Source organism: Danio rerio, chromosome 20, assembly GCF_052040795.2.
Source record: "Danio rerio strain M-AB ecotype USA chromosome 20, GRCz13ab, whole genome shotgun sequence".
Taxonomy (NCBI): Eukaryota; Metazoa; Chordata; class Actinopteri; order Cypriniformes; family Danionidae; genus Danio; species Danio rerio.
Window position 1 is genome coordinate 30391630 of NC_141040.1, and position 14948 is coordinate 30406577.

A 14948-nucleotide genomic window follows, 5' to 3' on the forward strand; every position below is an offset into this window, starting at 1 on the left:
AATAGGATGATTTAGCAATATTTGGACTTTTTGTGGATTCTCAGAAGCTATGGAAATGAAAAATGTAAAACAGGAAATACATGAGGACCATTGTTATTGTTTAAATCCCTCAAAATGGTCTATTGAGTGACAGAAATATATTAATTTGTGTCAATAAATGAATGAATGAAAGGTAAACGGAAGTCTTATGGGTGTGTAATGTGATGAGACTGATTAAATAATACAATTTCTGAATTCTGAAAACAACAAAAACTCATTCATTATTAACACTGAAAATCATGTGCTGCTTTTATTTTTGTCTTGCTCTCTGAATGCCATTTTCATGGCAGAATCTGTCAACAGCAGTAAAATACAGTGTTTCAAGCATACGCAACTGATGCAACAGTCAATGGAATTTCTCCATCCTCACGTAGCACACCATAGTTTAAGACTCTGAATAACAGATAACGCTGGAATGCCTAAAACAAGATTGTCTGGCATGTTTTTACACGTACACAGGTAGTGGGAAGTAAGTAACACTTGTACATTTAAATCGTTTTTAACAAAAAGAGAAAGAAAGACACAGAACAGGTGTCAAACCAATCAACAGTCATTATGTTTTGTGTAGTGTCTAAAAAGCACGCTATGTTGAGCTGCAACAAACGTCTGAAACTTAGAAATGATTTAATGTCACAGTAAAAGGAGAACGTAAACACTAATACAATAAAAAGAAAATTAATGGAGTTTGCCTTAATACTGTTAGTCAAATATAATTAAGTTCAAGACATAAATGTTAAAGGTGTCTTAAGCCATAAGAAATGAGTTTAAAAGCTTTTGTGCGTCATTAAATTGTAAACAGCGTTTAAACAGAAATGTTTAGTAAAGATAAAGGTGATGATACACAGAGTAATTTTAAGAGCAATGCTGCCTGGCAAAGTTGCTTCACTACTTTCTCATTGAGAATAGGCAAAACTGTATCAGCCCTACAGGTACACATTGTCATAAGACGTTAATATTAGGTTAAATTTAGGTTTTGACTTCAGGTGACCAAAATTCAATGTCTAGTCAGTGTCTAAGCACAATGTTATTTTGACGTCCAATAAAGATGTCAAATTATGTTGATATTTGGTTGATTTTAGGTTGTATGACCAAAATCCAATGCCAAGCCAACATCCTCAAACCTACATTATATTGACATCCAATACTGACATTTATTCGTTAGACATGACAACCAAAATCCAACAACTGATAGACACTGTAGAGGTACTATCAACACATCAAGCTGTAACTTCATTAGACATTGGTTGATTTTAGGTTGGACATTGGACCTTGATGTCAGTCTGATGTTGGGTTTTGATGTCAACCTGATTTTTAAAACAAATTTCAAAACAAATTGCAACTCCCCCACAACGTTGAGGTACAACATCAATCTGACGTCATGTTGTTGCCCTGTGCCTGCTGGGTGGATCTGTAAGATCAGTCATATGCAATTATTTGAGATCCTCCACTCAGAAACCAAGCAGCAAATCATGTGCCCCAGCTGTCAGAAAACATTTAAAATGGCAGCTGCTTAGTGGCAGAGGAACAAAGAAAAGAGCATAAACTTATTATTCCAGTAAGTTTTCAGATGTGAACAGAAAACTGGGTTTTTATATAATTAATTTTAATCAAATTTGCTTACAATGTCAATTTAAATGTGCAGTAATAGATTTAGCTTCCTTGTTTCCTTGCATTTCAGGATCATTTTAAGTTAATTTTATTTGTTTTTAATGGTGCTGCACCTCTTTACCTCTCTGAGCCTCTCTGTCCCTACACACCTTATCATTCACTCAGGTCAGCCAACCAGCTCCTTCTGGATGTGCCCAGGACCAGTCAAAAGCAGAGGGGATCAGGCTTTTGCTGTGGCCACACCTAAATTGTGGAATGGGCTGCCGTTGTATATTAGGCCAGCCTCTTCCATTACTGTTTTTAAATCTCTTCTTAAAACCCGTTTGCTAAAGTTGGCTTTCAGCACAGCCTGATATGTTGACATTTTACGTTTATTTATTTCTATTTTAAAGTTTGTGCTAGGCTTTGTTTCATTCTATTGTCAGCACTTTGTTCAACTGTACTGTTTTAAAGTGCATTATAAATGGAAAAAAAGTTTAAAGAGTTTCTAAGCATCACTGCTCTAAAAGTTGCCCTGTGTATCGTCAAATTACAACAGCAAACTCACCAATTATCCAAACCAACAACTAAAAATTACATTCAATTTGATGAAAGTTGCTGCGAAATGAAAAATTCATCAAGTAAGAGAACATTTAAGATTTGGTTTTAAAAACAAACACAAGTGTGCAAAACCAATGAGATGGAATGTTTGAAGTTTCTCCCAGTAGTTTCATTCTCATTAAACATTGGATGAGCTTGTAATCTTAGGCATATGAATGGAGACCAACATGGAAAACAAGAAACACCTGAAAAAATGGAAAAACAGATTAAATCACTTAGGATAAATGGGTTATTTATGGCATTTGAAAAGCATAAAAATATGTCTGTGTTGTAACACTTTTGGCTTCAGGAGTTCAGACTACAGGAATATGTGGCCCAATTTGTTTTGTCATGTGTCACTTTTTTACCAAATGAAAAAAAAATTTGACTCATACGTGATCCTTAAAGGAGTAGTTCACTTCATGTACTCACTCCCAACTTGTTTCAAACTTGTATGAGTTTCTTTCTAATGTTAATCACAAAAGATGTCTTTAAAATTGATGCCATCAAAACTAAATACTATGGAAGTCAATGAAGAGCCTCAACTGGAACTTAAGTGGAACTCAATGGTTACCAGTCATTAGAAGTGAACTATTCCTTTAATCATATAAACTTCATGTTTTGTAATACAACCTCAGTCTGCAGACTCAATAGAACAGAATTAGAAATTTTACATAGTTTAACGAAATACTAAGTAAAGCCAATCGAAACATTGTAACTCAGCACAAATGTTTGCAGTGTGAATTAAGACCTAGTTGAGTTCGCACTGGTGAAGAGTGTGTCCTCAGAAAAGGCCTTTTATCTCCTCGGTCACAGGATCAAGGTCAATGTCATAGAAACAGGGTCGTGTAGGCAAGCCTGGCATAGTGCTCATCTGAAAGACAAGAGAAAAGAAGAAGGGAGTACCTAAAGTGTATACATAGCACAAAACAGAATCAGTGCTCAGTTTTATTTGACACAGGTATCAAAACAAAAAGGCAAATATATTGTATGCCCACAAAACATCAGAGGAAACAGTGTAATGGAGTCACAAGGGAACTCAGGTTTAGATTCACTTAGTAGGAAGGATCATAAATTCAGTCTAAAACAAGAAGTTGTTTCAAAGATGCTGAAGTATGTTGAAGAAATTTTCTTGCAAAATGTCTTTTCTAGGCAAATCTTGTTAAAACCAAAGGACTTCACTGTCAGACAAATCTAAACTGTAAACAGAAATTAACGCTGGAGCCAGAAAAGCCAAACCCAAATCATCCAATGAGTGCTCTTTCTTAAAACGAATGTTTTATTTTTAAAATACAACGGTGTAAGATGATCTGTCATTAAGGCAGTCTGCATTCATTATGTTTTCCCTATGCTTCCTCTATCAATGCAAGTAAATGTCATGCTCTAATACAAAGTATAAACCTGTACAAAAGTGTAATAATCAGTAAGCCTTAAGGTCATCCCTTTAATTTCCAAACAACCAAATTTGAAGCCAATGGTCAAATCAATTGATTATATAAAAGAAAAATGAAGAACCCCTTTTAAAATGCCACAGATTAAAATCAAGTGACTGGCACACATGTGAGAGACAGGCAAAAAAGAAAGGCATTATCTCAATTCAATTATCATCGAAAACAAACCAAGGCAGACAAAGGCAAAGGAAACCGTACATCATTTATCCAGGAATTCCATCTTGTCCACAGAATGAAATGGTCTGTCGTTTTCACAGAGGTCTCAGAAACAAGGTCCTGCTGCGCTCAATTCCAAAGAGCCACGGACGTCATCAATCTCTAATATCTCAGCTGTTTACAACCTAGTAACCTTTGTGTGCGGTGGTCACATGCACTTCTGAGGATGAAGGAAGACATTATCTTCCCCGAGCCTTTATTCGTGACTTCCTATTCCCATCTTTTCTTAGAACAGAACCTCATCAGAGCTTTAAATAATTCAATTACAAGAAAGATTCATCTTATGCATGACAAGCCAGGAGCTGTTTAATGGCTTACGGGAATAAATTAACTTCTTAGATCTTCATCTAGGAGATGAAGCGATTTGAGTTAAATCAAATTTTTTAAAGTTTTGTTTTTAACATCAGATGTTCTTCCCCTATTTTGTTTGGTTGGCTAACTGACAAAGGTATTTTCCAGTATGACATCACCATGAGGCTCATTTTAATGGGTAAGTCTCTACAGATGGGATATATTAACTTTGGACTCCATATGACCCAAAGAATTGAAAAGAGACCAGGTTTGTGACTTTAGGTCAAATCATTTAGCTCAGAATATTTAACAAATTCATTCATTCATTTTCTTTTCAGCTTAGTCCTTTTAATAATCATGGGTCGCCACAGTGGAATGAACCGCCAACTTATTCAGCATGTGTTTTTTACGCAGCGGAGTCCCTTTCAGCCACAACCCTAGCACTCAGAATCACCCATACACTCTCATTCACACCCACACATACACTACTGCTAATTTAGTTTATTCAATTTACTTAACCGCCAGTCTTTGGACTTGTAGGGGAAACCGGAGCACCCAGAGGAAACCCACGTGAACACCGGGAGAACATGCAAACTTATCACAGAAATGTCAACTGACCCAGCCGGGGCTCAAAATAGCAACCTTCTTGCTGTTAGGTGCCACCATGTTGCCCTATTTAATAAAGTAATTAATTCATTTATTTTCTTTTCGGCTTAGTCCCTTTATTTATCCGCACACATTCATTCATATAAATATACAAACAAAGCACACACAACAATAGGCCTATATAAACACAAGTAAATTGACAACACAAAAAAGTGCAGCAGTCTCACAATCATATAATTTTTATAGTCATTTTTTTATTTGTTTAATTGACCTCACCTAAAGACACTGATGGGCACAATGTTTTCAGCACAAGTTCATTCTTGGTTTAATTTTGGAGACCATCCCTCAGAAATCATCCTCAATGTTCAAATTTGTGGCCTGTATTGATTTTTAATTTATTTGATTGCCAAAAAGGCGCCAGAAAGTTTAACCTGGTCCTATAAAATCATTCTGCTGCATCTGAGGCTGTTGCTGTGTTGTTAATCCAAAGCAAACACACAACCTTATGAAAAAAATTGAAAGGCTGATGGCTTTTCATTTGCATGTTGTTGTTGTTTTTTTAACTACTATTAACTATTAATTAATAACTACTCTTTTTACCGACTACTCATTTCCACACTAAAACTATAAGCCCAGTTGCTATTCCACATAAAAAAAATCACCACAATTATTTCCATTCACAATGGCCCATTATGTAGTTACTGCTCAAGAACAAATGGCAACTTAATTCATTTAGTTCAGCATTGGCTTCACATGGGTCATGTTTTCCTCACCGCAGACCATTGTGTTTTTAAAACCTGCACCAGGCTGCTTTTGACATATGTTCATGTCAGCACACCAAAACACCATAAGCCTTCCAGCAGTATCATCAGGAATTCATTGTGCGGTTTTACAGAAGACACGGATTTGGGCAATAAATTTCCTGAGCTGAATGGAAGCTGGGATCCGTTGAGTCCCATTGTTCTCTGGCTGACCCTCCCTCACATATCTGGAGCATGACATCAGTTACTTCCTCCTGTAACCCCCACCCCCAGGTCTGCTTTGCCCCTGAGGGGGCTGCATTGAAGGAAAATACACAAACACATAGACACACCTGTCTACAATTCTGACCTGCATAATATGATGATTACATGCCATTTTAAATGCAAGTTTGGCCATCAATGAAAGATAGGATTCACACGCTTGTAAAATAACCCTTTTTTTCACAGACATTTATTGATGTTGAGAACCAGTGTGGAATACTGAAAAAGATCATTCTGAAGTGAATTATGATACTCAGTACCCTATACTGGAAATTCTAGGAAGGGTGACATAGTGGCGCAGTGCATAGGACTGTCACTTTATAGCAAGAAGGTCGCTGGTTCGAGCCCCGGCTGGGTCAGTTAGCACTTCTTTGTGGTCTGCATGTTCTCCACGTGTTTGAGTGGATTTCCTCCAAGTGATCCGGTAGGTACTCCAAAGACATGCGCTATAAGTGAATAGGGTAGGCTAAATTGGCCGTAGTGTATGTGTGGGTGTGAATGCAAGAGTGCATGGGTGTTTCCCAGTACTGCGTTGCAGTTGGAAAGGCATCCGCTGCATAAAACACATGCTGGATGAGTTGGCAATGCATTCCGCTGTTGCGACCCTGGATTAATAAAGGGACTAGGGAAAAAAGAGAATGATTGAAAGAGAATTCTAGGACTAAATCGAATTGTTAATTTTCCAATGCATAACCACTTTACCGCAGTCTTCGCATAGCTCAAACAATAGATCATGGCACTACCAACACCAAGGCAGTTGGTTCGATATGCCAGGGAACGCAAGAAGTAATAAAATAGGTACCTTCTAGGGTTGCACAATATCAGAAACATCTAACATTGCCATATTTTGATATACTCTATTATAGATTGCGATATAAATACAATTTCATTAGGTGACTTGAATATAACTATTTGAAAAAAAAAAAATTTATTGATTTGGATGATTCTGTATTGGAGTGCATCTGCATAAAATCTAAAATCTTTTAAATAGAATAAAACACACACACACACAATTGAGAAGGAAAATGTTTTAGCATTTTCCGAGTCTAACATTATACAGGTACAGCAATTGAATAATTAAAATTAAAATAATTAAATAAAATTCATTATTAATTCAGTTACAAACAGTTCAATTTCTCATGCCTGAATGCTTTTAAAATCATTATACAGTCACAAGCCTAAAAATACATTGAAATTATAAATTGCATATTCTGCAATGACTATTGCCAATGATCACATTGCGTTATCGATGCTGAAACGATATATTGTGCAGCCCTAGTGCCTTCAGTGCAAGATACTAAAGGTGTCTGCCAAATGCATAAATGTAATGGACCCATGTAGATTATAGTACAAGTAAGTGAGCAAGCAAAAGACAATTTAAATTAAGATATTTAAAAAAAAAAAGTCAATTCTGAACAACAGATGGAATGATGAAATGGTTACGCTCAAGTTCAAAGAGTTGGCAGAAAATCTGCAAAAGATTGAAGGTGAGAGGTCACGAGCGTTGGACTGAGTGTCCCGCAGCAGGCCTACAGAGATGAAAGAGGGCCAAGTGCTGGTCAGACCGGAGAGGCTAGGTCACAGTCACCCATCTCCCAGCATGCCGCATGCCGGACACCTCACCCTAACCCTGACCCCACACTGCAGCCAGGACCGCTCTCTCAACCCGGAAATGAGCTTCCTTCCCTCAGCCTCACCCCGCCAAAAAAACACAACCACAAAAAGACACAAAAATGCTGGCTCAATCAAGCTGGGCCATTAAAAAAGGAAATTTCAGCTAGAGGAAGGGCTAGTCAGAACTAAATATCATAAAGAACAAAAAGCATCATTGGACAAACACACTGCTATTTATATCACAGACTGGTGGTCCAGAAATGAAAGGGATGGTTTATTTAAAAATGTAACTGACTTAACTTAGTTTCCCTCAGGCCATACTAGATGTCTGTGAGTTTGTTTTTTACTTTACAACTTCAGCTGATACCATTGTCCTTGGTAATGCATTAAATGTAAGCAAATTGCTACGTTTGTTTTGAGAGAAAAGGCATGTACAGGAAAAATACAATGCTCAGCGTAAATGAGTACAACCTATTTTGAAAATGAATATTTTTATCAATTTTCCAGTGAATATAGGCTTTTAGTGATTTAAACAAAATGGATTTGTTAAACAGATATATTTATTCAAATAATATTTTAGTCACCAAACATATTTAGAAATTGAAAGATAATACAATTTCATTCAAGCAAAACATTGAAAAAAAATTACAACCTACAAAATTTCAACAAAATTTTTTTCACTGTCTTTTTTTTTTTTTTTTTTACATATATACATATATATATATATATATTTCCTTTTCTTATATTTGAATACAAGTTTTATTTTATGTTTTCAAATATTTTATTTTATTGTAAAGCACTTTGGATCAACTACGGTTGTGTAAAATTGTGCTTTATAAATAAAAATTGCCTTGCCTGGCCTTTTCCCATTTCTTAAATTTGTATTTAATATTTTTCTATAACATATAAATCTGAGTGTACTAGTTTTTGGACAGTTGTGGTAAGTTATTTTGTTAGATAAGCTCCAGATTTAACTTCAGGACTGACTAATCTAATGTACATGCACAAATATAATGTTGTATAGCTTCCTGTTAAAAATATGAATTTAAAAGAGAGATTTGTGAGGGGTGGCCTTATATACGCTGAGCACGGTACATATATAGTCCTGATGATACATTAAGGTCTTGTAAAGCGAAACTATCATTCTGTGCAAAAACCTTAACATTATTTCTAAAATTATTGTCATTGCAGCCTCTGCAACTGGCTTTTGTTCTAATGATGCATAAACGGGTGCAAACTCACATGTATTGATACTCGTGCTGGGAGCTGCTGACTTGCAGTTTATGAACCACCAAGCATCACGTTTCTGCTACAAAAACATCTTTAATATTTTAATGAAGAAATATGAAAGACATCTAGTATTGCCTGTGGGTCAGCAAATTATTTCATTTTTGGTTGTTCTACTGCCACCAAACTGAATTTAAAACATGATCAATGGTTTCGCAAACTTTACAAGTCTACTATTGGTAAACCAAAACAGGCAAGTGATGTAGTTGGTTGAGAATTGTGTGGAGAAAATCCCAACTCCCTCCATCCCCAATGCAATGGCTAATCTTGCCAATCAGTTAAATACAGCTGCAGGCAATGTCGAAGACACCTAATGTAATGGTAGTGCCAAAAACCTTTTAAAATATTACAGGCCCCATTTACACTAATACCTTTTAGTTTTAAAGCGCTTATTTTGCTACGATTATGCCTTCCGTCCACACTACCCTGGAGTTTTCGAGCCGGAAAACAGAGTTTTGAAAACAATGAAGAGCCCATTTTGGTTTAAAACGCTGCTGCTCCATGTCAGTGTGGATGGGGGAAAACTGAGACATCTGAAAACGGAGACCTTGCTGCAGAAATTCACACTACCTGATTGGGGCTTTTTTCTCAATATTAAGTGCACAAAATTCAATCCTGCATCCTTTCCTTAAGTTCAGACTTTGCAAGTTTGATATGGAAAACAAACCCCCGAAGATACGACTGGTAAATCTTCAAAGGAAGAAGTACTTTATACTGTCATTCATATCACCCTGCAGGCTACGTTGTTTCATTATCTTATCAATGAAATGAAAATGAAAGAGATGAAATGAATGAGGAACTGCCTATTTTCATTTTGATATTAACAACAACAAACACCAATGTCGAGGTGTCGTGTAGCTCCATATTTCTATGATCGTCATCTTCACTGTAAGCATATTTATAACAAAACGAAGCCTATAGCATCACTGTCTCCCTTCATTTTCAGTGAAAATATGAAACATACCCTCTCTTTTGCAGAATATCAGTTAATAATGAATGATGGTCATTATAAAAGTATAACGTACAATAAGTTTATACAATATAGGAAATAAACGCAAGCAATCAGTCAAATGTGCAGAATTAGTGTATGTGGTTACATTAATATATTAAGTCATCTTTGCGCCCAGCCAAAGTTACCTGAGAACAAGTAAAAGACTCTAAAGACCAAAAAGTCGTTAGATAGAGACAAGATTAATTAAATATCACGTTTAACAACAATAGTGAGATAAATTCCAGAGGAAGATCCTTAATGAAATGTGTGCTCAAAGCACCCACTATCTGCCTGGAGCTCAGACTTGCGCATATGCTGCAGTGCATGCCATATTGTGTGTGTGATCAGGTGATGTGCGTTTTCAGCAGTGTAGTGTGAATAAAAAACTAGGTAAAATCTAGGTAAAATGCCAGTGTGGATGTGGATAGTTTTCGTTCTAAAACGCTTGTAATTTTCTAAAGTGTTTGTAATTTTCAGTTTTAAAATGTCAATGGAGAATCAAGAGTCCAGCCTTGTATATCCACCAAGCTGGACGTCTGACTGGAATGCCGGTTCCTGAGGTGGACCAGCTGGGCTTAGGAAGAAAGTAGAGCAAACATTGGGAAATCCACAGATGGAGTTTCTTAATGAAAACCACAAACACGTGCGCACACATACACAAGCATGGGTCATTCAAAAGTTGACCGCACATTCTCTAAAATCTGTTTTCACAAGGCTTAATCAAACTGTCTCAACAGGTTTTACCATGAATTGGAACCGAGAATCCAATAGACCTCTCATTAATGAAAACTGCCTTAACCAAACATTGTCAGGAATTTAGAGAAGAGATATATCTGCCTAAGGCCAGGCAATATTGTTTTTTAAGAGAGCAAAAACATGAAGGCAGAGGAATTTGGCCTGAATGCTTTTTTTAAAAAACCCTCAGAGGTCATAGATCACAGGTTCAACCGTAATCCTGGATCCTATTAGTAACTGAAACATATACTTACTTAGCAGTAGAGGAAGTAATAATAAAAAAGGTAATGTGTAGAGTGGATGGCATTGAATGAGTGAAAACCATTAAATATGAAAGTGTGGACATGCAGATAGAACTGAAAAGAATGGACCAAGACGAGAGCTTTCATCAGATTTCGAGAATAATCACTTACTGTTCCAACTAAAGGGTAGATAAAGCCTGCGCCGATGCTGGCACGGACGTCTCTGATGGGCAGGATAAAGTTGGTGGGAACACCTTTTTTCTCAGGCATGTGAGAGAGAGACAGGTGGGTTTTGGCCATGCAGATAGGAAGAGCACCAAAGCCCTGTGAGAGATTTATAGACAATGTTAATACCCATATGAGACATGCATATCATCGGCTCTGGGCTATTGATACCCGTTAACTGTAATGTTTTGAGATGCACTGCTTCACTGAACACAATTCCAACCGGTTGGGCCAAGATTATTTAACTATTTCATATCAGTAAGTAAACAGGTTAAGAAACATTTGCTATTATGCCAGTTTTTCATGCTTGAACATTGGAATTGTTACGCTGCAATATGAAATCTGACTTTTTTTTATTTCAATATTTTTATTATTAGATTTTTTTTCAGAAATAAGTCCAAGCGTTGCCTATTGTGACTAAATATGTAATTGCAGATAGTGGCTATATCTAGGTGTCATATATTGCATTTGTATTAAACTGAACTGAATCTGTTTTAATTTAACTAGAACTACATCAGCATTCTGCTTGCTGCCTGGTATGCTAAAGTGATTTACAATCTGAAATATAATAGCTTTTTCTATTTTTAATGCAATTTCATTGTAAAAGTGCTAAAAAAATTAAGGATTACTTGACTACAGTACTACATATTTTAAATTAAAGAGGTGTGAACCTACACTGGTTGTTTGGTTCATTTACGATTATCATGCCATCGATTCGGTTCAATCCGATATCTCGGTGCATCACAGTGCATTGACAATGCTTTCCATACATAATTTAATATTCTACTTTACAGCACAATAATTCTTGTATTAAAATGTATCATTTAAAAAAAAAAAACATTTTATATGTATTTGTAATACAATCTTGTCCTTAAACACAAGCAGTCAGATATATGAACTGTACCTTTAATTTTACCAGCTCAAAAAAAAAACACTCTGCATCAAACAAAACTCAAGTACATGCACAGAACAACATGAGCATTTAAAACAAGTAAACAAACGTAAATATTACTCCACTTGCTTTTTGAGCATTGTCAAGCAAGTTGTTAAATGCCAATGATTGACATGCTGTCCCGGGAGAGAGGCCTGAGCTCATGAGATCCTTGAGTTCGGGGTTCCCTCCTCTTGCAGGGCGAGATGGGAGTCTGAGTGTAGGTAGATCTCGAGAACTCCCCTGCTTGATTATGAATTGGCTGTGAAGATTGTATGCTGAAATCATTGCTTGCCTTTAATGACGATTTAATTGACGATTTAAACAATTGGTCTGTGGGAGGAAACCGGAGTGCCCGGGAAAAACCCACTCAAACACGAGGAGAACATGCAAACTCTGCAGAGAAACGCCAACCTGGCCAGGTAAGGTCTGAGCCATTGACGTTCTTGCTGTGAGGCAATGATGCTAATCATTGGGCCTCCGTGCTACCCTGATAAGGAAAGGGGAGGAGTAGGGGTGGAAGGGGGGATTCTTCAAGACAAAGATGGCTAAGGTAAGATGCTTTGATTATCTATAATGATTTAGGAATCGTCTGATTGGTGGATCATGCGTAGCTAATGAGGATCAGCCGCTGTCAATCATAAGCGCGTGCTCCTCTTGAAATTAGTTTATAAATAAACTTCACTTAATTACTCATGCTGGCCTCCCTCACCATAGTATTCTACTGCAACATAGCGTATATTAGATTAATGACATCCGTATGCAATAAATAATTACCAAAACCAAGTCCGGGTTCTCATTGCAGTGCACCAAAGAAACAATTAATTCTGTTACTCCTGGTAAATTAAGATTGTCACTGAACATTAAAAGGCTGAAAATTCTAAAAATACTTTCACATCTTATTAATGTTTAAAAATAAATCACCTATTAGGTCTGAGCATTTGGTGTTGTGGTGAACAGCACTGCTTGCTATAACAACAGTCTGAACATTCTTAAAAACACTCAAAATGTTTAAATAATAAATAATTATTTATGGCATCACGATATTAATATTATGCATGTTCATTATCATGATATATTGAATATCGGCATATGTCTACACATTTATCAAAGCTGTGTGTTTGTAATGTTCAGTGTAAAGCCCTTCTCACCTGTTGATTGTAGTAGTCAATCTTAGCTTGAGCCTCAGATGAAAGCTCAATGTCTTCAGCGCCGTAAACCTTCTGTGCAATAGTGCGAATTTTCTCTACAATAGGATCCTGTTAAAAATGAAAAAAAGAGCACAGGACACGCTAATTCCTTGAAATAAAAGGCATGCAGATAAAAGCGGGAAGAATTTAAAAACACTTTAACCTCATTATCAGTTCTGAATTGAAGCTTCCGCCAATCTGATGGCCATAAAATCACCCCAGTCATTTCTCTGGGCAGATGATTGGGATAGCAAGTGTTCAGACCTCTAATAGGATAATAGAGACCAGCCAGAGCCAAGGGCAGAGATTACAGCTCCTTTCATAGCATTGTTTAATCAATGTCACAACCTCCAAACTCACTAAGGTTAACTCAAACCAGCTGATGCCTCCACAGACCCTCCTTAAACCTGACATGCTCAGACTGGAGGGAAAAAACCATTAGCACATTATAGAAGACTCCCTTTCAGATACAATCATGTTTAATTCATCACTCTGAGTCTGCCTGGCCTGGTCTTAGATTAAATTTGGTTTACACGAGATCATTTTGTTTGTTTTCTTCTACACTGTAACTACTTGCGTCTGTTCTCACCTGCAAGTTATACAGGAACTGAAAACGGCTTCCCTGAGCAGCAACTTCCTTTACAGCGTGTGCCAGTTCAAGAGAGCCCCGTCCACCTCTGGACCAATGGTGACATGGCACTGCAGCGGACGCCCCAGAAGCCTTTGCAATGCGACAAACCAGGTCAATCTCTGCTTGAGTGTCTGTCCTTGATTTAAAGAAAAACATACTTGGGCACAGGGCAGACAACACTCTGGCTAAACATGGATATTAATCAAAAATTTTGAGAAAAAAATTAAAGCATGCTAGAAAGACAGATGGGTAACACTTAACTTGAAGGGGATGTTCATAAGACCATTACGACACCTTAATAATTATGACATGACACGTCATGAACATGAAGGAGATTTTATGCATGCTTATTCGCTAAGTTGTCATTTAAAATCCAAGATGCTGTTTGAGATGTCCTTGTCATGACAATTTAACATAACCAATGCAACATAACTTGTCATAAATCTGTCATGAACATGATTGTCATATAGCCATATTTATTGTGTCATAGCTATTATTCTGATCACTTTTAGCATTACAATTTCTTAGTATATGAGTCAATAAGTATGGCACGGTGGCTCAGTGGTTAGCACTGTTGCCTCACAACAAGAAGGTCACTGGTTTGAGTACGGGCTGTGTCAGATGGCATTTCTGTGTGGAGTTTGCAAGTTCTCCCCGTGCTTGTGTGGGTTTCCTCCGGGTGCTCTGGTTTCTCCAATTTAGTCCAAAGATATGCGCTTTAAGTGAATTGAATAAACTAAATTGTCAGTAGTGTATGATTGTGTGTGTGAATAAGTGTGTATGAGTGTTTCCCAATATTGGGCTGTGGCTGGAAGGACATCCGCTGTATAAAAAATATGCTGGAATAGTTGGCGGTTCATTCCGCTGTGGTAACCTCTGAAATAGAGACCTAACCGAAAGAAAATTAATGAACGAACGTGACAGCACTCCATAATTTTATAATAGTGTCATTATTATTTAATGACACATCAAATTTTTTACCATAATAGTAGAGGTCAAGAAAAATATTAATGACACTGTTATAAAATTCATATTGATTATAATGGCCTCATGACAGTCATGTTTATGACAATCATGTTGTGTTGCTAATGTCAAGTTGTCATGGCAAATACATCTCAAACAACATTATCCTTGCATTTAAGATGACATAATTGATCTAATGACAGGAGTCGAAAGCATGCACTACAAATCTCCCTCATATTCACAACAAGTGTCCTGTCATGATTATAAAGGTTCATATGAACACTCCCTTCAAGAAAAGTGATCCTGACCAAGGTAAGTAAAATTATT

At 36.8% G+C, this 14948-nt stretch overlaps 1 protein-coding gene across 3 annotated transcripts in view; it reads right to left on the bottom strand.

The window, feature by feature from the left end:
• Positions 1 to 256: 256 nt before the first annotated feature.
• The window catches only part of mthfd1l (methylenetetrahydrofolate dehydrogenase (NADP+ dependent) 1 like), a 54280-nt gene continuing 39588 nt past the window's right edge, over positions 257 to 14948 (bottom strand). The window contains exons 24-28 of one of the 3 annotated variants that reach the window (XM_087296217.1): positions 13617 to 13794; positions 12989 to 13096; positions 10853 to 11005; positions 2994 to 3100; positions 257 to 2432 (exon numbers count right to left, since the gene is read on the bottom strand). In XM_087296217.1, coding sequence (XP_087152343.1) covers positions 3011 to 3100; positions 10853 to 11005; positions 12989 to 13096; positions 13617 to 13794 — 529 coding nt within the window. In that variant the 3' untranslated portion in view covers positions 257 to 2432; positions 2994 to 3010. 3 annotated transcript variants of the gene reach the window in all.